The sequence below is a fragment of the Aphanomyces astaci genome, assembly GCF_000520075.1.
Source record: "Aphanomyces astaci strain APO3 unplaced genomic scaffold supercont1.19, whole genome shotgun sequence".
In the NCBI taxonomy this organism is placed as follows: Eukaryota; Oomycota; class Saprolegniomycetes; order Saprolegniales; family Verrucalvaceae; genus Aphanomyces; species Aphanomyces astaci.
The window spans coordinates 626,073-646,053 of NW_009798282.1; the positions used below are offsets into that span (position 1 = coordinate 626,073).

General features: G+C 47.9%; 8 protein-coding genes across 9 annotated transcripts in view; 3 read left to right on the forward strand and 5 right to left on the reverse strand.

Annotated features, from left to right (window-relative positions):
* Window positions 1–181: 181 nt before the first annotated feature.
* H257_08613 (hypothetical protein) lies at window positions 182–1,043 on the reverse strand. Its single transcript, XM_009834576.1, has 2 exons — window positions 731–1,043; window positions 182–672 (listed from the first exon to the last, which is right to left on the reverse strand). The coding sequence occupies exons 1-2, from the start codon at window positions 1,019–1,021 to the stop codon at window positions 322–324; spliced, it is 642 nt and encodes a 213-aa protein (XP_009832878.1). The 5' UTR covers window positions 1,022–1,043; the 3' UTR covers window positions 182–321.
* A 1,752-nt stretch (window positions 1,044–2,795) lies between these two features.
* On the reverse strand, window positions 2,796–5,015 carry H257_08614 (hypothetical protein). Its single transcript, XM_009834577.1, has 2 exons — window positions 4,135–5,015; window positions 2,796–4,078 (listed from the first exon to the last, which is right to left on the reverse strand). Exons 1-2 carry the CDS (start codon window positions 4,978–4,980, stop codon window positions 3,023–3,025), a joined length of 1,902 nt encoding a protein of 633 aa, XP_009832879.1. The 5' UTR covers window positions 4,981–5,015; the 3' UTR covers window positions 2,796–3,022.
* A 336-nt stretch (window positions 5,016–5,351) lies between these two features.
* H257_08615 (hypothetical protein) lies at window positions 5,352–6,414 on the forward strand. Its single transcript, XM_009834578.1, has 5 exons — window positions 5,352–5,444; window positions 5,505–5,686; window positions 5,733–5,842; window positions 5,902–6,019; window positions 6,079–6,414. The coding sequence occupies exons 1-5, from the start codon at window positions 5,378–5,380 to the stop codon at window positions 6,256–6,258; spliced, it is 657 nt and encodes a 218-aa protein (XP_009832880.1). The 5' UTR covers window positions 5,352–5,377; the 3' UTR covers window positions 6,259–6,414.
* Window positions 6,301–7,564, reverse strand: H257_08616 (hypothetical protein; the record flags this gene model as incomplete). Its single annotated transcript, XM_009834579.1, has 4 exons — window positions 7,433–7,564; window positions 7,104–7,380; window positions 6,960–7,038; window positions 6,301–6,699 (listed from the first exon to the last, which is right to left on the reverse strand). Exons 1-4 carry the CDS (start codon window positions 7,545–7,547, stop codon window positions 6,301–6,303), a joined length of 870 nt encoding a protein of 289 aa, XP_009832881.1. The 5' UTR covers window positions 7,548–7,564.
* Window positions 7,565–7,741: 177 nt separating this feature from the next.
* H257_08617 (tRNA (guanine-N(7)-)-methyltransferase) lies at window positions 7,742–8,862 on the forward strand. Its single transcript, XM_009834580.1, has 6 exons — window positions 7,742–7,919; window positions 7,969–8,025; window positions 8,071–8,239; window positions 8,288–8,427; window positions 8,483–8,630; window positions 8,698–8,862. The coding sequence occupies exons 1-6, from the start codon at window positions 7,780–7,782 to the stop codon at window positions 8,839–8,841; spliced, it is 798 nt and encodes a 265-aa protein (XP_009832882.1). The 5' UTR covers window positions 7,742–7,779; the 3' UTR covers window positions 8,842–8,862.
* Window positions 8,863–9,234: 372 nt separating this feature from the next.
* Window positions 9,235–15,764, reverse strand: H257_08618. Of its 2 annotated transcripts, XM_009834581.1 has the most exons (16): window positions 15,594–15,764; window positions 15,350–15,532; window positions 14,829–15,252; window positions 13,857–14,171; window positions 13,621–13,734; window positions 13,018–13,302; window positions 12,639–12,952; window positions 12,499–12,558; window positions 12,190–12,441; window positions 12,058–12,120; window positions 11,034–11,201; window positions 10,499–10,680; window positions 10,337–10,449; window positions 9,886–10,123; window positions 9,703–9,813; window positions 9,235–9,578 (listed from the first exon to the last, which is right to left on the reverse strand). In XM_009834581.1, exons 1-16 carry the CDS (start codon window positions 15,720–15,722, stop codon window positions 9,428–9,430), a joined length of 3,102 nt encoding a protein of 1,033 aa, XP_009832883.1. In that variant the 5' UTR covers window positions 15,723–15,764; the 3' UTR covers window positions 9,235–9,427. The 2 variants fall into 2 exon arrangements, with proteins under 2 accessions (XP_009832883.1, XP_009832884.1); XM_009834582.1 differs by lacking the exon at window positions 9,235–9,578 and having other exon boundaries at window positions 9,650–9,813.
* A 219-nt stretch (window positions 15,765–15,983) lies between these two features.
* H257_08619 (hypothetical protein) lies at window positions 15,984–16,975 on the forward strand. Its single transcript, XM_009834583.1, has one exon. It carries the CDS (start codon window positions 16,013–16,015, stop codon window positions 16,943–16,945), a length of 933 nt encoding a protein of 310 aa, XP_009832885.1. The 5' UTR covers window positions 15,984–16,012; the 3' UTR covers window positions 16,946–16,975.
* Window positions 16,976–17,193: 218 nt separating this feature from the next.
* Window positions 17,194–19,981, reverse strand: part of H257_08620 (hypothetical protein) — an 8,604-nt gene continuing 5,816 nt past the window's right edge. Inside the window, exons 10-12 of the mRNA XM_009834584.1 lie at window positions 19,229–19,760; window positions 18,271–18,739; window positions 17,194–17,714 (exon numbers count right to left, since the gene is read on the reverse strand). Of these exons, the coding sequence (XP_009832886.1) occupies window positions 17,217–17,714; window positions 18,271–18,739; window positions 19,229–19,760 (1,499 nt within the window). The 3' untranslated portion in view covers window positions 17,194–17,216. The remainder of the gene's footprint in view (window positions 17,715–18,270; window positions 18,740–19,228; window positions 19,761–19,981) is intronic.

Here is a 19,981-nt window from a genome sequence, read left to right on the forward strand (position 1 = left end):
CTCTGTCCAAGCTAGATGATGCGAGCCCTCGTCCCTCGATTCCTAGACCTACAGTGTCTTGAATAGCCGTGACTTGCTCCCCTGGTCGTCAACGAGACTTCATCACTATAATCCTTGGCAGCACACCGTCTACTGTTCTTCGCTGGAGCATGTAAAGGCAACAACGGCAACTACCCTGGAGTAAGAGAGTGACTATTCAAAGGAACCTCTTGACAACACGACTCCTGTATTGCTACAACCTACTGGAGTACGTAAAGTTACTTGCGGCTAACTGGTTCGTTAGTATATAATGCCGACAACAAACGGTCCTGCTAGTGGGAATCACTTGCAGCACCCTCCATTAGCCTTCCTTGGCGGTTTAGTCGCTAGATCGAGTCGAAGGAGGGGGTCTGGTGCCAACGTTGGCCGCCGGTTTGGCAGCGGCGACATCGCATTCATACGTTCATACTCCAGATGTTTCTTCAACAGAGACCGGGAAACCGCGTCGAACAGCCCAGTCACGCCCTGGCCGGTCTGCGCGCTCGTTTGATGGGCCGTGGCGCCGATTTCGCGCGCAAATGCTTCGGCGAGGGCAAAATTGAAGGCCGTGGGCAGGTCACACTTGTTCCCGACCACGGCCAGCACGATATCGTCTGTGACATACTTCCTCAGGTCGCTCAACCACCCCTTGGCCTGTGCACGAAACATCGCAAATCAGAGTTGGTTCGTGGAGAGTGACAAAGAACGCTACCTTTTCAAACGTATCTTCCTTTGTGACGTCAAAGACGAGAATTGCCGCCTTGGCATTGCGGTAGTACATGGGAGTCATCGAGCGAAAGCGCTCCTGGCCGGCGGTGTCCCATATCTGTAGGGTCATCTTGTACTTGTCCAGCGCGATGTGCTTCTGCATAAACGACGCCCCAATCGTAGCCGCCGTCAATATGTTGAAGTTGTTGCGGCAGTACCGGATTGTCAACGACGTTTTGCCGGTGTCTGTGCACCCGACGATCACGATCTTGCGATCGATGCCGACTTCATCCATGGGTTGACAAAGCGGAACAACGCTTTCAAAGTGAAATCAACTGAGGTCATCATTGACACATTTTAATTTGTTTTACAAGGGTATTGAATGTCACAGAACGGTGCAATAGCATTAATCCCTTTTTACATCGAGGATTCAAGAGAACTAAACGTGACAGGTTTTTGGTGTTGCTTTTTATCCGACCATCGGCACTTTGACATTTGAAACGTGTTTTAAATGAGTCACAAATATTTCTGCACTAGATTGTATCCGACCGTGTTCATTTCAACGACTGAAACGTGTTTTAAATGTGTCCAGAGTAGTACTACGTAGTATTTCTGTACTAACGTTAGTATTAATACTATTAATAGTATTACCGACCTGTGGTAGAATCTGGACATTTGAAACGTTTTTTAAACGCATCAAACATATTTGTACTGTGTGTAAAGACCTCCTAAAAGCGGTAGTATATTTGTCACACATTACATTATTATATCCTTTTACCCAATATTTGGACTTTTGTGCTGATTCGCCAAATCTATCGATCGATTCTTTGTCCTGACTTATTTTGCATGTAAAGATCGTCCAGTATCACACGAATTTCAATCATACACTAATTCGATGTTGAATTCTTCGAAGAGTGGATTTGATTGGCTAGTTGAATTGTGCTTTCGAGCTAAATGTGGTGTATTTTCGGTGGATTCGACGAACAACGTCAAATCCACATGAAATCGTCGAGACGTCATTTTACTTGAACTAAATATACTCACTGTGACTTCTGTCCGATACAATGTTGAACTCTTTGTGAAATGGCGAAGCTTGGCAATGCATTAATGAATTCTACTTCAGAGTTCAATTAGGAAAAACCGTAAATCCCCCCCCGAAACAGCGCACACTGTTGCGTAGCGGAGGTCGCGGGCATAATTTTGTCTTGGCATCACCGAATGTCCTATCGATTCATCTTGTCAGGAAGAGCGGCAGGTAGACCGTAGACCGTAGGCCGTGCCGCTACCGCTAGTGACAAGGCCTGTTGTTCTACATCGATTTACCGTGAATTGAAAATAGTTTAGGGTGCGTCTAGTAACCGGAAATATTGCAATATTCAGGTTTTGGGGCCGAATTCAACAAATTTGATCAAAATTGAAACATGTCTTGCTTGAAGAGTTTTAACCCAAATCCAATAATTCCAAGTGGGATTTACTCGTTGAGGTGGTCCAAAACGGACCGTTTACCTCCATTTTGAAAATGGCATATTTTGGCTCATCCGATTTTGCGAGAAAATGGAATATTATTTTTGAAATGTTTCCAGACGCACGCTTAAATATTAAACCAACCGGTAGGTAGGTTAATCCCGATGGTGTGGTTTTCGTCATTTACAAAACCGGGTCTCAAAATTAACCAAGGGTGCGTCTGGTAACATTTCAAAAATAATATTCCATTTTCTCGCAAAATGGGATTATACAAAATGCCATTTTCAAAATGGAGGTAAAAGGTCTATTTTGTAATATGGCGTAAATCCCACTTGGAATTATTGGATTTGGGTTAAAACTCTTCAAACAAGACATGTTTCAATATTGATCAGATTTGTTGAATTCGGCCCCAAAATGGGGTTTTGGGGCTGAATATTGCAATATTTCCGGTTACCAGACGCACCCCAAATATTTATCCAATACTACCTATTAATAGTAACGTTACTACTACTGTATATTATGCAGCTCAATGAAGTTGATGTTGTTGGCTACAACAATATCTATCTAATACTACTTGTAGTATATCTGCAAGACACTAGACAACATGGGAACGAGGTAAATGTGGTTTTTCGTGGTGTTAATCGCTTGCGTTCTATCGTTGTATTGCAAGCAACGATGCAACACATCGCCGTCTGTTTCTACCTCCATCTATCTCCTCGCACCCTCTCTCTTTGTGTACTTTTTCTTTTCGAGGGTGTTCCTAGCGATTCTACTACTAGTATTTTTGTGTTTTTGGTTGTATCGAGCCCTGGAGCTGTATGTGCTCGTCAAGTCACATGGCACCCAATGAAATTTTCATTTTCCGGCGCTTGGGCATGGGCGGCGACTCGTCCTTGACCGACGGCTTCTCGAGCGACAGGGGCGGCGGGGGGGCATCCACTCTCGTTCGCTTCTCGGCACTGGGGGACGCCGCCACGAGCAGCGGCGACGGCGCGGGGGGGATCGGCGTCGGTTCGTCCAGCACGATCGCGGGTCTGGTTTGGTCCTTGGAGCTACTGGTCGCCGGGGGTTGTTCGTCCGTCGGTTGCAGCTCGCTGTCTTGCTGTGACAGCACCCCCTCCGACCCAGACGACGTCGACAGCACGGCAGCCGCCGCCGCCGCCGCCTTGTCCGCTTCCGCCTCGACCTTGGCCTGCTCCTCTTTTTTGCGTTTGAGGTACTTTTGGCGCTGATCTTTCGCCGCTTTGAGCCCCCCCATGTCGTGAAACACAGCTTCGGGCAGGCTCTTCCACCCGAGCGCTGTAATGCGGACGTCCATGCCGTCCACCCGCTTGGGCCATCGGTACAAACTGTTGAGTTTAAAGTCATCGACGGCGCTATCGAGGCGTACTTCCTTGCCGCGGAGCTTGGTCTTATCCACGTCAAACGCTACAAAGTACGTACACCCAAACTTGCCTTGAGCGTCTTCGCTGCACAAATCAAACTTCTTGGGGTACACGCGCAGCCGGCACAGCTGCGGGTTGTGGTACGCTAGCGATTCGATAAACTTGCGTAGCCGCGACTCGGCAAAGCCACACCATGCGCCCTGGTCTGCCGCGTCCGCCACGTACATTTCCACGGCAAGGTAATGCTGGTGGTCCACAAAGTACTCTGACGGGTCGAACAGCGGCGCCCAGTCTGCGCCGCCCGCCGCGATGATCGTTTTGACCATGGCATACCCCCGTGCAAACTCTTCTTTCATCACGCTGAGCGAATGCACAGACACATTGTACGACGAGTTCATGCTCGGGTACGCCGGCGTCAAGATGGGCATCACCTGGAAGCGGTTGCCGCCAACGTTGGCGTTCCAAATCTCGAGGCCGAGCTTGGCGTCATATGTTTTGCATAGCTACACAACCCATACACACATGAGAGATGACGGAGATGATAGAGATGAGACGGGACCTGGATCGCGGACGGCCACTTCCATTGCGACAACACCATGAAGAAACGAAGGAGTAGCGTGGACGGCGCCGCCGTCGGGTACAGCTGGTTGATGAAGCAAACCAAGATGCACCAATTCACACCACCAAGATACCCCAGTTTATTTGAATACAACCCTCGACGCTTGGCCCATCGCCGCACGATGCGCAGCACCGCGATAAAACTACTGCGGTTCGGCGTCAGGTTGATCATGAGCTCTGTGACGCGCGGGCCGTTCAGACTCTTCTCCGTCGCAGAGTCCACGCCGCGGAGGATGTTGTCGTCCAAGATGTTGATGTTGTCTGGGATCGAACTGAGGTTGAGAATGGCAATCTGCAGATCGATGTTGATGTCCTCGTAGTCAAACGTGAGGATCGGCACCGTCGCGCCTTCGATCGCGACAAGGTTCGTCACCTTGGGGTGCTTGAGCAAGATCTCCTTCAACGAACTGAAAAAGTCCTCGCGGGTGACAAACTTGGGCGCGACGCAATTCGTATCGATATCGGCGCCGGGCTCGTTCACTCCCAACCGATACGACCCAGACACGAGCACGGTACCCCCAGCTTCGTTCGCAATCTCCTCTAGCACGCCGCGTTGCAGACACACGTCCTTCACCCATGCCCGGAAGATGCGCCGCAGCTCGGCCAGGATCATCGTGCGACGCTGGATGTTCTTCTCCGTCTCGGTGGGAAAGTGACTCGCCATGAACGCTTCCAGCTTTGCACTGAGTTCGACGTCCACGGGCTCTGGAGGAGTCATTCGGATCGGCTTGTACGCTTGCTCGAGCACGGTACCCGGCGCCGTCGTCACGCTCTCCTGCATTTGCATATCCTTGCCGAATCCAGAAGAAATGTGTGCACAAGAGACCACTGGAAATGCTGCGGAGTTATACTTGTTCCAAGTAATTATAACAAAATTAGTGTCTGTCCGTATACCAGTAGTCGATCGTATTGTTACAAAGGTTTATAACACAGGGTTCTTATGTGAAACCACATTTCGGATAATTGTATTATTTTGGGCGGGAGGTAAATTTGCAGCATTCCTGCTACTTTGTTTCTCATTTTTAATTCTTGTTTCAGTAGAGTAATATCAAGTCTAACCACAACAAGATAAAAAATAAACACACCCAAGGTTGCTGCAAATTATCCCCACGTCATTTCGTTATCCGGAACGCATGAGTTGAGTATCCGGACAACTCGTTTGAACGAGCGAAAGAGGGAGGAGCATGGAACCAGAGCAGATGCAGTTGTGCGCAGAAGTGCTCGATGACATCTTCAAGCAGGAGATGTCAGGTAACGATACATGTGCATGCATGTGGTGCGTTTGTGGGTCAACGGAATGGATGGTGGTAGAACCATTCCGAGAGCGCGTGAACTGGGAAGAATGGGGTCTCTACGACTACCTTCAGATCGTGAAGATCCCCATGGACATGGGGACCGTGCGCGTAAAACTCAACAAGGGCGAGTACAAAAAACCCGAAGACTTTGGGCGGGACATGCGGCTGATCTGGGAAAATTGCAAACTGTACAACCAGGTAGAGTGTCCATCATATCATTCCGACACTCAACAACATGGCATAGGATGGGTCGGATTTGTGGACGGTGGCGGACGACTTGACAAAGTTGTTCGACGAGAAGATGAAGGAGCTCAAGTTGGACGCCGGCGACCCGTCGTCCAAGGCATCTTCGTCGTACGCCAGCCATGTCATCCCGTTTCCACTCGATCATCTCACAAGTCTACTTCATGCAGGGAACCGACGTTGGAGGAGCGCATTGTGTTCAGCCAAGACATTTACAAAATCTCGAGCAAAGATCTGGGCATTGTCGTGGACATGCTGGAGGAGCTGTGTCCTAAAGCGCTCGACAAGGTACGCCGCCTCATCGCAGTCACGTTTGTTGTTGCTGATGTGCTTGTGTGTCCCAGCAGAACGCGGACGAGCTGGAGCTGAACGTCGATGCGATAGACGCCAAAACGTTCAAGGAAATCGACGCCTTCATCAAGGACTGCGTGCCGGGCGGCGCGTTGCCGCGGACGCTCAAGAAGAGCAAGCGCAAGAACAAGGACGGCGGCAGCGACAAGGGATCATCCAAGCGACACAAGGAGTAACCATCGCATGCCACCAACTAGGACTACTGCTTGCATTTTGCGTTACGCGTGCACCCGTTTGAATATATCTTTGATCGACACGACGCCTGGGGCTGGACTAGTACTAGTACTACTAAACCTAGTACTACTAGCCGACAATAATGCTTGCAGATTCAGTCTCGGGACCGGCGGCGGTCGGTGGTTTGTCCGAGGTGGCAGATTAGCGTCTGGATGGAATCGATGGTGACTCCATGTAGTATTCGAAGATGGCGCCATCTTTGGCAAGGGAAGACCTCGCGGTTGCATGGCGGACGGCCCCACTGGCCGCTGTGACTTCCATTGAGACGCCGCCACTGGTACCGGCAAGACGGACCCAGGCACCCCTTGCTGGCTGCGGGCAGTTTTTTGCATGTACTCTTGCTGGATCAACATTGCATGGTTCTGACGGTCAATGGCCTTGGCCTAACGTTTAGGAGTAGTACAGTTGTTGTAATATGGACAAGTAAGTACTCGATGCAGAATGAGTAAAGTACTCGTGGCATGATGAAGGTAGTACCCAATGCAAGATCAAGTGCATACTCATAGTAAGTACTCATCTCGATATGCAGAATTCGAAAGTACTCATGGCATGATGAAGGTAGTAAGTACTCAATGAAGTACTCATCGCAAGATAGTAAGTACTCATGTCAATATGAGGGCACACGACGTGATGAAGGACATACATGACTGGAGGCAAGTGTTGGAGGTGTAGCTCGAGTGGTCGCAGCTAGTAGTTCGTCCTTATGCATGGTTAATAGCACCCTACTCTCGGCAGGTGACAAGGCATGGATAACGGAGGTTTGACTTTTGCAGTCTGTGGTTATTACCCCAGAGGAAGTTGGCCGTCGGTACCGACTTCCCATTCATCCTGGTACATTTCCTTGCCGCGTTGCATGATCTCGTTCCATCTTGGATCGTCGGACGGAGGGGTCTCAAGCGCTTGGCGCGCCGTCAACACTTGCTCCACGCGGTCATGCATGTCGAGCTGCTGTTGTCGAGTCGTCAACTGTCGTTGCAGCGTACTGATGAAGCGCTGGAGGTCTTGCTTCCGCCGCGCGATGTTCTCGGACAGCGTCACTTGGCCCACGTCCAATGGCGAGTGAACTACGTCGAGATGAACACAATGCAAGCAACATGCTTGTCTTGATGAACGTACAACGAGTGCGCCGCCGTCTGCAGTACAGCCTCAGTAGAATGGCGATGCCAAGAAGAGACCCTCCGCATACATACAGCGTAAACGAAAGGTCCACTGGTGGCTGGGTGTGCTTCATGCTGTTCTCATCACAAGGAGGTAGGAGATTGCCTATTTATAGAATCGACAGTGGTCATTTATATTCATTTATTCCGTCCTCATTAAACAAGCTGTTCGATCAATTTCACATTAATGTTATAAAATAAACTCAATAATTACCGAAAAATATCATCGAATTCCAACAAAACATTCAACGAGTGTGATTGGTCCATACGAGGCGATCGAATTCCCTGCCGCGGACAACAACAATAATGGCTGGCCATAAGCGGACTGCCGACGGCGAGATGGCGGCCGCGACGACTGAATCCGAGATCGTGGGCATGCCCCAGAAGAAGTTCTATCGCAGCCGAGCTCATTGCAACCCACTGTCGCACAATGACTCGTTTGACTAGTACGTGAGCCACGTTCCAATCCCCGAACATCCATTCACAATTATGTAGTCCGTTGAACCCTGCCGACATGAACTGGAGTACGCACTTCCCCAAGCTCGAGAACCCGTACGTGCTTCATTTCGTCGTCATACCTGACTTGGGCTGCTTCAGGAAAGTGGACATTTTGGACATTGGATGCGGGTTCGGCGGGCTCACGATCGCCCTCGCCGGTCTGTTCCCTGACAAGACGACGCTGGCAATGGAGATTCGCCCCAAGGTCACCGAGTACGTTCGACTGCGCATTGAAGCCCTTCGCCAGGAGAATGCTTCCACCAACCAGGTCGGTCCTCCTTATCCTCGTCAACGAACCCTTGTCATGATGTCGTAGTTTCAAAACGTGTCCGTGTTGCGCACCAACGCCATGCGCTACTTGCCGCACTACTTTGAAAAAGGCCAAATCCAAAAAATGTTCTTTTGCTTTCCCGACCCGCAATTCAAGCAGCGCAACCACCGCCGTCGCATTGTCAAGTAAAATGCCTTCATTTATTTATTTATAGATGAAATTTCATTTATTCCTCTCTAGCACGCATTTGCTGGCCGAATACGCGTACTTGATCCCTGAAGGCGGCATCTTGTACACGATCACGGACGTCGAGGACCTGCACAACTGGCACGTGGCCAAGTGCGACGCCCACCCCTGCTTTGAACGCATCACGGACGAAGCTGTGCTCGTACGATATCTATCATTTACTATAATTATTCCATCGGTTTAATCGGAAATTATCTATATGTGTGTAGAGCGCGGATCCGTGCGTGGCGGCCATGACCAACGAGACGGAAGAGGGCAAAAAGGTGGCCCGCAGCGGCGGCAACAAGTACATTGCAGTGTACCGCCGCGTGTCGGACGCGCACGTCCAGGCGACGGCGTCGACGTTGTTTTAATCGACTTAACTGTATCGCATATCGTTGTGTTGATTGGCTGGGACAGTATGACACTTTGACTGCTTGGTCAATTGAATTGCCGTGATCAACTAACTAGTCAGACTACTGGTAGAATACCCCCTTGCATGTAGTAGTACAGTATTACGTACAGTATTATGCTTTTCAGTCAAATTTGCATGGTTTGATGACATCGCCAATTAATCGAGCAAATGAGTATGATTGGCTACAACACGAAGGAAGGTTGCAATATGATTGGCTAAAAAGATTGATTGTCGTATTGCAGTTACAAAGATACCTCTTCAATTTTGTTTTATATGAAATTTCGAAGGTCCGGCGATTGTTCGGCGGGTCATACAACCACCCACGGGAGGAAACTTAGAGTAAAAAACACCATATGCGTACTGTAGCTAGCTATTATTAACAGCTAAACTAACTCTATTATGCAAGCTGTGGCAACTTGGTTTCCTGTGGAAAGAATAGGGCACGGAGTCGTAGAAGTGTTTTGAGTTTGATGGCATTCGAGTCGCATTGGATATCATCAGAGGATACCGGCCGCCTCATTGCAATGCCATGGTATTGGTTCTATCTACTCTAGTGGTCGGCAGTGAATGTCGGCCACGACATGCAGCACCTTGGGCGCGTAGGACTTGACGCGCTCGACGTGCGGGCACTCGACGTGCCACGCCTTTCCAATTGCCAGGCCCAAGTTCCGAATCGACCGGATCACATGCTCTCGCCTACCAAGGAAAACTCATCAGCTCTTCCTTTCTCGCAAGACAGACCACATTGCCACTGCAAACGGACATCTCAAGTAGTACTACAAAGTACCTACTAAGTATGTACTAGTAGTAGTGGACATACCAAGTAGTCAGGTCGTCAATGGCGACGTTTTCATGGACATGGAGCCACCCCCCCGTCGGTTTCAAAACTTGCACCGCCACGGGCCATCCATGTTCGCTTTTCGGCAGCAATCTACACCAATAATAATATCAAGAAAACATCCAATTATAAGTTTTGTGCTGGGTTTTATTTTGCTGTTTTTACCCCAAATTGACGCGGTCGGCTATAGCTCCCAAAGAAGGCCCTGTGATACGGTTGTCCCCAGGATGCACTGTGCACTTGTGTGCGACGTGGTTGGTTTCCAAATTGAAGCGCAAAGCCGCAACCGAGTCAGGATTCCACTCGAGCGCATGGACGTAGCTGGCATGGCCATGTACGAGGAAGGGCACAACGTAGTACCCAATGCCAGCGTACATGTCGACGATGGTTTCGCCGGCGCACCCTATGAAAATGATATATATGATACATATATCATGTAACAATTTTTTTAAAAAAGAGAATATGATTTCCATATATTTAAACGAAATTTTATGAATTAAAAAGAACAACATTTAGGATTACTTTAAAAAAGTTTTTTATAGAAAAAAACAAAATAACATATAACGCACAGTTTTAAATGTATATGATATATACATCGTTTTCTGGTTTCCAGTACCAATCTTGGCCATGCGGGCCTTTTCCGTCACGTTGCCCGACGAAAACATCACTTTTTGGAGATCCCATGCATACGTCAACCCGTTTTCACGCACTTGGACCCATCCTTCGCCCCTTTATATAGATCAAAATATATACTCTTTTGGGGATTTTACGGATGTACCGTGAAGTTGGGGTAAACGACGGGTGCACATAGAGTAATTCAACGTGACTTTGGCGCTTTTCATTCGTGTCCACGTCGGCGCTGCGTGCCACGCGCTTGAGTGGCCGTGGGGAGCTTTCGCAAACCGACTGCCAAAGGACCTTGGCTTCGTCGCTGACCCACGCGAGTTCTGTAAACGAGTTCTACCATGGTATGTGGTCATCACTGGGTTGGTTTTTTTCTCGCATTTTGATGCATACGATAAATATATACATACATATTGTCGATTTGATAGTACAAAATTTGGGGAGGGGGTGCAATCGAATCGCGCCGACCAAACCGAACCACAATCGATCTGATTGGTTGAATTTCATTGAGAAATGGGTTTTGATTGGTTCATAATTTTGAGCTCATCTGAAGTAGCCCATCAAATCGATTTAAATTCCAACGAGAAACCACGCCACAACACAATGAAATTTCACTCGAAAGCACAATATATGAAGAACTATTTGAGTTTAAATAATACTTTTAACTATCTACAAAGTATCGTGGGTACCTTGGGGAGGACCAACACATCGGCAATGAACTCGAATTTGGCCGCCACGGGCGCCAAGTCGTGCGCAGTGGCAAACGTCTGCAGCAATGAATGCAATACCACCGTCGGATTGAGCTCAGGCTTAACGTCCCTGAGATCGTCCACGATCATGTCAAGCGCAGTCAGCATCTAGGGGATTGTCATGCACATGTCGAATTGACATACAAATGTACAGAAGAATCGGCAGAGATATTTAGCCAATCAGATTCCTGGAAATCATCAGTTCAACCAATCAGAACAGCTAAAGAGTGTGTGATTTAAATTAGTGTGATGGGCACTTGTTCCGCTGGCCTTTTTTAAAATACAAAATTCAGAGCAATATATCGATCGATGGGTTGGTAAAAATCAGCACAAAAGTCCATATTTTGACTGAAAGAACAATAATCTAGGTGCTTTTGTTCCTCTGCTGAAGTAGTAAATACTATACGCATATTGTACGAGTGTTTATTCGAAACTGGAGAATGAATTTGAATCGACATATACACCACCAAATGTACAGAAGCATCGGCAGAGACATTTAGCCAATCAGATTCCAGGAAATCATCAATTCAACCAATCAGAACAGCTAAAGAGTGTGTGATTTAAATTAGTGTGATGGGCACTTGTTCCGCTGGCCTTTTTTAAAATACAAAATTCAGAGCAATATATCGATCGATGGGTTGGTAAAAATCAGCACAAAAGTCCATATTTTGACTGAAAGAACAATAATCTAGGTGCTTTTGTTCCTCTGCTGAAGTAGTAAATACTATACGCATATTGTACGAGTGTTTATTCGAAACTGGAGAATGAATTTGAATCGACATATACACCACCAAATGTACAGAAGCATCGGCAGAGACATTTAGCCAATCAGATTCCAGGAAATCATCAATTCAACCAATCAGAACAGCTAAAGAGTGTGTGACTTGAATTAGTGTGATGACATACAACATTCAGGAGTACAACGAATCAGCATACAAATTGAAGGTAAAAGGACCATCCATACCAAGTCGTCGGACGGCAGCGACGAAGTTGTGATGGGGACTGCAAATAGTGTCATGTCGTCAGCCTAAAGAGAGAACGTCGTCTGCTATTTATATCGGAATTCTTAGTTTTGTTCATGTTCTAGGGTACATACATGTGGATGGATACGTCTGGTCTTGTCGTAAAGACTTAGGCGTTCCAAGTGTGTTTTGATAGATTTGACAGAGTCTTTGGCCACGAGCACGGCATGCAGCAACACCTTTGAGTCGTGGACGGTCGACACAGCAACTTGCTCTGCAACGACCTCACCACCGACGGGAACTTCGTCGGTTCCTTCTAGTTGCGCATGTTCTGCAACTGCCGCCGCCGCTACATGCGCTTGCGTGACCGGCAAATGCTTTAGCTCCTACGTATACAAAATATATCCTTATATATATATATAAATATCGACGCGTAGGATTACAGGATGGTCGTGGTCCCGAAAGCTATCCATGACAGGCACGGTAAAGTACCCGGCAACATCCTACATGTATAAATCCCATATATATGTGGGTTACTAATTGGACCGGTATCGTTCGTTGTATGGTGAGAATATTGTAGTACCGGGATCGGCTGAATTCGCCTCGACTTGTCGTACACGGCCAACGCTTCCACGAGTGTTTTGATGGCTTTGACCCTGGGTTTAGTGACCACGACCACCAGCAACTCGTGGTTGGTGAGTGATTGTGTCGATTTGTTGGACAAGAGTTTGGTTTGCGTGTCCAATATGAACGCGGGGCTATAGACAGCGCCAAAGCCAAAGCACTGGCAGCTACCGCCGACCACCACGACCGCTTTTGCCTCTTCGTCGTATGTCATGGTATGGTTGACAAGCAACGCATCCGATGGAAAGGATGGCCACTGCTTCCACGTCTTTGCTACGAACCCACGACAAGAAAATGAGATATCAAGAGCCCCCATAATATACACTAAGTCGACCCACTTTGCACATCGATCGAATAGAGCTGGTCATGACATGGCCCAGTGGTAGACGTTCCCCCGGAGAGCAGAATGTGCTGGTTATCCACGACACACAACGCTGCGCTGGCACGGGCGGACGGAGCCGCACCAGTGCACGCCAGTTGGGACCAAGCTCCAGTTTTTGTGTCCAAGACAGTAATACAGTTCAAAGTGCACTGGGAGTTTGGATCTAGCTCTTGCCACCCCCCAAACACGTAAATACAAGAACCCACCGCCACGGCTGCATGTCGGAACCGACGGGCGTCGTCTACAAAGCAGCAGGAAATATTAAATATATATATGTGTGTGTGTGGACACGCATGTATTATATTATCATGGAGGTTTCATGCATAGAATGTATGTATATATATAAGCATGTAATATGTACATGTTGTAGTATGTAAAAATGAAGATCATTAAATGGTTTTGATATGTATACTATCCACCGGATAGTGTATGTAGAAAAATAGAAAAACCATGGAATATATATTTATATTATATCCCATGGTTTTTCTGTTTTTCTACATACACTATATATATTATAGTATAATATATTATGCTGCAGTATATAAAAATATGAGCATACCAGACGACGCCAGTTGGTGCCACGTTGGCGGCGACGTCGTAAACGACAACACGTAGACGTCGTTCAATACACTGGTGGCATCCCGGCCGCCCACAACCACGAGTTTGCCATCCACTACACAGTAAACATATTAGTATAAAGTGATATATATATATATCGATCAACATTCCCATCGTGAAGTAAAAACTGCAAAGTGATCATCTTTCAATCCTGCAGTTAGAATAATGCGAACGCACCCCATGTCGCAGTGTGACTCCACCGAGGACACGGCGGGGTGCCTTGGGTTGTGACAGGCACAGCAACGCCGTGGGCAATGTCGACTGTCCACAGGTCGCCCAATGGTTTCGTGGGACTTGTACGACCTCCAAATACAAACATTTTGTCCTGGACAGAGTCGTACACTGCTGAATGGTACATTCGTGGCGGCATGTCCAATTGGACACTTGATTGGTCCTGAGTACTCAAGTCCACCACGACCAAGTCAGCAAGGCGGGTCGTGTTGGTTGCGGTGGGGCCTTGTCCTCCCACAATGCACAGCTTACGGTTCGGTCCTGTGTACATGGGGATTAGTATCAGAACAGTATTCCGTCATCTCGTGTCGAATATATATATATATATATATATATATATCCAAATTTGCCAATTTTGGGAGATGTAGAAATCACCGAGAAATCGAGCAAAGCAGTATGATTGGGTAAATAGAATGAAGGTTGCAGTGTGATTGGCTAACACGAATGAATACTCACAATGATTCCTCGTAAATCTAGATCTATATCATGTATATATCGCATGTCCAGCGATTGCTGGGTAGTTCATTCAACCAACCGCCGGGGAAAATTATATGAGTCGGACACACTATATATGCATTTCAAAACGATCAGTAAATATATATATATATATATATATACACCCAAATAATATCTCCAAACAACGCTGCCAATTCACAGCCAATACACATATTATGAATTGACCCCAAAACAATACGACATACGACATTCCGCAACGAAAACACACACAATATATATATATATATATATATATATATTATATATTTGAAACAGGACATATTCTTTCTTTTTTAAAACGGATTGATTCCAACTCTCACAATAACATTTTTTGCTCGATAATAGTTTCAATCTCATCATACGCTACTACTATAAATGACATCAACCACCACATGCAACTAAATTAAACGCAAAAAAAGGTACCTAGAACAGTGGCATGTCCAGCCCTGGAGATGGCCAACCTGGAGCTCTCAGTCACATGCAGCTGCGTCAGGCGGCTCGTGCAAGTCGAGGCATCGGTTGGCGCTGGCGGGCTGTCAAAGAACAACGACGTCCGCATCGCAGCAAACAGTTTATCGGTTTTGGATCGATTTGCATGGAATTTTTGGTTGGCAATGTCTAGGATCCAGCGCAAGTAGGCGTCGGTGACCATGAGCTGGCCTTGCAAAGCAATGGGAATCTCCATCGCGTTCGCGGTGGTGCGGATAGCCACCATGGTCCGCTTGTTGCCGAGGACGACGCCCGACTCGCGGAATCCACATGCGAGACCCACTTGCAGCAGCGCTTTCGCCGACTCTTCGTCGCGGCATTGCACATGCATGATGAACGGTTCGTGCTTGAAGATGACCTACAACACATGTCGAGATTGAGAGTTGTTTGACGGAGTTTTGCCGGAAAGATCATGATGGAGATGAAGCTTGACATGGAATACGGTGAATGTGTACCATGCCCTGCAGCGACGTGGGGTCGGCGAGGACGCTAGACGTGAACTCGTCGTATGTGACAGGGGCATGCGAACTCACGAGCCACTTGCCGCCTTTCGTGATCAAATGCGAGTCTTCGTCGTGTGGGGTTTGAGCCACGCCGCAGAACACGGCGATGCGACCGGAACAACTGCTGCACGTCACCTAAGCATCAAGACGTGAATGAAAACACACACACTGCATCCGAGAGATATAGGCAGAGTACGTAGTTGGGGTGAGCATTCAGCCGGGTAATCATGTCTACAATCGGAGCATCCACACTTCCTTTCGGCGACTTGTCGATCACTTCTTGCAACTTGTGCATAATCTCACGCTTGGACGCATCAAAGGCCATGTTGCTGTCGTCGCCACCGCCGCCGCCTTTTTGATGATGTTGCAGTTTGAAAACTCGAAATTGGTGGTGTGAAAATGTTCCTAATTAGGAGGATTTGCCCTTTTTAGTGCGAAATCAGTGACATCCTATTGGTTATTAATATCCAATGGAATCCATTACATTATTTTCACGACTTTCCATTGGCTTATTTTACACTAATCACAGACCATTATTTTGTAAAATTTGGATTTTTTTATCCAATGAACGGGACACACTCGAATTGGATTCGTTCTGCCACACAACCTGTCATCATGTCGGCGTCTGCGGCGATCGAGCAACGCAACCAAGATGCGACCATCTACGTGGGCAACTTGGACGAGAAGGTGACGGAAGAGCTACTATGGGAGCTCATGCTTCAAGCAGGGATTGTCGTGAATGTCCACATTCCGCGGGACAAGGTCACGTCGCGCCATGGCGGGTACGGGTTTGTCGAGTTCCGCACCGAAGACGACGCCGAGTACGCGACCAAGGTGATGAACATGATCCAGCTGTTCAACAAGATCATCCGCGTGAAGAAGTCGTCCCAGGACACGAAGACGCTGGACATTGGCGCGAACTTGTTCCTAGGTAACTTGGACCCGGACGTCGACGAGAAGCTTCTGTACGACACGTTCTCTGCGTTCGGGGGGATCGTCGAGACGCCCAAGATCATGCGAGACCCAGACACCAAGATGTCTCGCGGCTTTGGCTTTGTCAGCTACGACTCGTTCGAGGCCGCAGACCTTGCGATCGAGTGCATGAACACGCAGTACCTGTGCAACCGCCAAATCGTCGTCCAATATGCGTACAAGAAGGGCAGCAACAACGAACGCCATGGATCGCAGGCGGAGCGTCTCTTGGCGTCGAGCAACCCGAACAAGCTCAAGCCGCACACGCGCTTTGCGTTCGCCACGCCCGCGGTGCCGCAGCCGCCACCCATGCAGCAGCTGCCACCTCCCCCGCAGCAATATCACCACCAGCAGCAGCAGCAGTACCACCAGCCATACCAGCAACAGCAACAACAGCAGCACAGCCATTACCAGCCTCAACCTCCCTTGATGATGATGCAGCAGCAGCAACCACAGCCCATGATGATGATGCATCCGCAGCAGCACATGCAGCATGTCCCGCCGCCGCCGCCCCCGCCGAGTATGTACATGACGCACGGCGTGGCGCCACCGCCGCCGCCACCCCAGCATTTTTAACCAGCATAAGTACAACCATTCTCATCTCCATGTGTTTATTCTAGTTGATATAATCGAATTCATACAAACTAGTATCTATAGTAAAATGTGCCTATACACATGAAGAACTTTCGTACCCCCACTGAACATATACTACTAGTACACTATACTAGTAGATGCAATGTGCACTTTGACAGTGCCTCATAGTATCATCGCAGGTTTGTTGTGGCGTGCGACATCGCACCATCACACTGTATCGCAGCATCATCCTCATAACTCCAATCTGTTCGTGTTACACCATGGGAGACGCAGTAGCATCGACGAATCTGGTGCCAATCTGTTTGATTTGCCGCAGTCGATCTTCGACGTTGAGCACAAACTCAAACCGGTCCTGGTGCATCTCTCGACACGCCAAGTTGGCGTGGATGGCCGTGAGTCGCACGGCGGCAGCCACCATGTGCCCCGGCACTACCTGGACGCCATGCAGCGGACCAAACGGCGCCAACGTCGCCGCATGTTTGCACTGGACGCGCGTGCGAAAGAGGTCGTCACCGCCGGTTAGGGGCTGCACAAAGATCCGGACGTCGGAGAACTGCCCCCCCAGCGACGGAATCCCATCGTCGTTGTCAGTGTCATCGTAGTCCAAGTACTCAATGTGTACAAAGTCGTTGCCAATGTGGCGCTTCTTGGCAATATGCCGTCCAGAGTCCGGGGGGCTGTCAGATGTAGCGGTGGGAGATGAAGACGAAGTTTCTGGCGCCACCATGAACGTTGCCACGTGAAACATCACCTACGCACATAGGTAGGCTCATTAAGTACTACTCAACAGTACTACTCAATAGTACATAGTACATAATAATACGAGTATCGATCAAAAAAGATTGATATTTCATGTGACGGGGGAGGGGGCAATTTCGGTACTCGTCGGTACATCGACACCGATCCGTTGTATACATATGTATGTGACAGGGTAAAAATAGTACGCAAACACACACTTTGATATATTGTCTTTAAATCGATATTCGAAACTGGAGCCCTCAACAGAATCGAATGTATTAAGCGAATGGATGAAAGAACCACCTAAGCCAATCAAATCACGTCTTGTTGAATGTCTGCAAGGGGCAAATTGCCACAAATATATATACTATTTATTGTATAGTATACTTTGTTCAAGCTTAAATAATAGATCAAATGGATTCGAATGGTATTTGGTGAAATGACTCGCAAGTCCAAACTTGGGTGAAATGCACAATATATATATATATATATGACAAACACGCACTGAAGATATATATATGTAGAAAATATATATATATGTACATAGTGAGAGATCGTTTCCTACTTACGTGGGTGATGGCATCCCTGTAGACGAGGCCATACTTGCCGTCGCTTTGACTTGTCGAAATGTCCAATCCGCCGTTGTACCCGACGAGATGCTGCAGCGGCACCATCTCCCCCAACCCGCGGAGAAACTCGAGGTACCGCGGCGACCCCCCGACAACCTCTAGCAGTTCGATTTCCGTCGCCTTGTCGTGCGGGACGTACAGCACCCCCACTTTATGCGTCTCATATGTCGGACTTCGGTCCAGCACGGCCAGTGCCCTCGACAGCGGCGCGCCTTCCACGAGTCGTTGCATGCTGGGGGAGTCCAAAGCCAGCGGATCCAACCGAAATACCGTCGTCATGAGCTGCATCGGGTCGTTGGATGGAAGCGTCCAAGTGTGGGTAATGGTCGCATATCGAACGGTGATAACTGCGTCGCGATCGGTTGTACACAGGGTGAGGATGCTGCCGCGGTGGTACCACGAGGTCTTTCTACACTCGATGGACATGTCAATCAGAGTGTAGATACGAATACAACCAGAAATATGTGTATTGTGTGAATCAAGATGTCAAAATATAAAAAGAGGCCAATATCGTATATCGATATTTTGGCACTTTCGAATAAAATCGGCAAAAACATGAAAAAACAACAGTCTGCATTAAAAAACATTCGGAGACTGCCATGTTTAAATATCTGTGTTTTATCGAACAAATAAAAGAGGTAAGGGACATATATTTTCAAAAAGTGGCCAATATCAACGTGTGTTACAGCTTGATCCAGACAGTCCAATACAATTGTCAACACTAAAGTCTTTGAATTCCATTGAGACCAAATTATTAGCGACCTATGCTATTTTCATTGGGCAGCACCACCAATTATTGGGAAATGTGGTATCCAGACCCCCCCTCCCTCGTTATCGAATTTTGGGGGTATCAGTCGTCTCAACACAGTATAGGGGGACGATGCTGCGTGGTACGTACGTGGATGGATGACAGGTGGCGGGGCCGTTCAAAGCTGCGACGGTGTTGGATGGCGGCAGGGGTAGATGGTGGACATGGGTCTGGATGAAGTCCACGGCCGCGTCCACAAGGCTTGACTTGTGGGCGTGCAGCAGCGTCGGCAGGATCGCGCGCGCCAAGTGGTCTCGCCGTGTGAATTTCGACTGGGAAAAGCACTGCATAAGCACTTGAAGTGCCAGCGACGCCATGAACTTGGACGCTGGCCGACACAACGCTTGCAATGCCAGCGCCACGACCAAATCGTCAGATTGAACGACTTTATCGTCGTTGGAATTGACTTTGTCGTTAATATCATCATCTAGTGAAGGCGGAAGGACGTGGAGAAAGTTCCACACCAGAGCCAGACATAAGCACAAGATTATTTCAACCGAGTGGACACGTGGTCCATTGATGTCGTCCAGAGGTTTGCACACGCGATGGACTAGGGTATGTAAAATCGCAGGCAGCGTCGCTACCACTGGATGGGGCTGTATCAACGCCATCACGCATAGCCCTACACCACAAGGATATATAGTTCTATTTGAGTTTTTCTATATATATATATATATATATATACTGTTAAAACATTTATATATATACACTGTTAAAACACATATATATACACTGTTAAAACACACATATATATAGACTGTTAAAACACATATATATATACACTGTTAAAACACATATATATACTGTTAAAACATATATATATATACACTGTTAAAACATATA

Bases quoted from the DNA above. Each gene is read 5' to 3' on its own strand.
- H257_08617 (XM_009834580.1), top strand. From the start codon at position 7,780: ATGGCTGGCCATAAGCGGACTGCCGACGGCGAGATGGCGGCCGCGACG. The intron at 8,240-8,287 runs GTCGGTCCTCCT...ATGATGTCGTAG, and splicing joins AGAATGCTTCCACCAACCAG to TTTCAAAACGTGTCCGTGTT. The intron at 8,631-8,697 runs GTACGATATCTA...ATATGTGTGTAG, and splicing joins TCACGGACGAAGCTGTGCTC to AGCGCGGATCCGTGCGTGGC.
- H257_08618 (XM_009834581.1), bottom strand. From the start codon at position 15,722: ATGGCCTTTGATGCGTCCAAGCGTGAGATTATGCACAAGTTGCAAGAA. The intron at 14,172-14,828 runs GTACCTTTTTTT...CCATGTACACAG, and splicing joins TGGACATGCCACTGTTCTAG to GACCGAACCGTAAGCTGTGC. The intron at 9,579-9,702 runs GTATGTCCACTA...TTTCCTTGGTAG, and splicing joins ATTGACGACCTGACTACTTG to GCGAGAGCATGTGATCCGGT.
- H257_08614 (XM_009834577.1), bottom strand. From the start codon at position 4,980: ATGCAAATGCAGGAGAGCGTGACGACGGCGCCGGGTACCGTGCTCGAG. The intron at 4,079-4,134 runs GTCCCGTCTCAT...TGGGTTGTGTAG, and splicing joins AGTGGCCGTCCGCGATCCAG to CTATGCAAAACATATGACGC.
- H257_08615 (XM_009834578.1), top strand. From the start codon at position 5,378: ATGGAACCAGAGCAGATGCAGTTGTGCGCAGAAGTGCTCGATGACATC. The intron at 5,843-5,901 runs GTACGCCAGCCA...TACTTCATGCAG, and splicing joins TCGTCCAAGGCATCTTCGTC to GGAACCGACGTTGGAGGAGC. The intron at 6,020-6,078 runs GTACGCCGCCTC...GTGTCCCAGCAG, and splicing joins GTCCTAAAGCGCTCGACAAG to AACGCGGACGAGCTGGAGCT.
- H257_08613 (XM_009834576.1), bottom strand. From the start codon at position 1,021: ATGGATGAAGTCGGCATCGATCGCAAGATCGTGATCGTCGGGTGCACA. The intron at 673-730 runs GTAGCGTTCTTT...TTTCGTGCACAG, and splicing joins AGGAAGATACGTTTGAAAAG to GCCAAGGGGTGGTTGAGCGA.
- H257_08619 (XM_009834583.1), top strand. From the start codon at position 16,013: ATGTCGGCGTCTGCGGCGATCGAGCAACGCAACCAAGATGCGACCATC.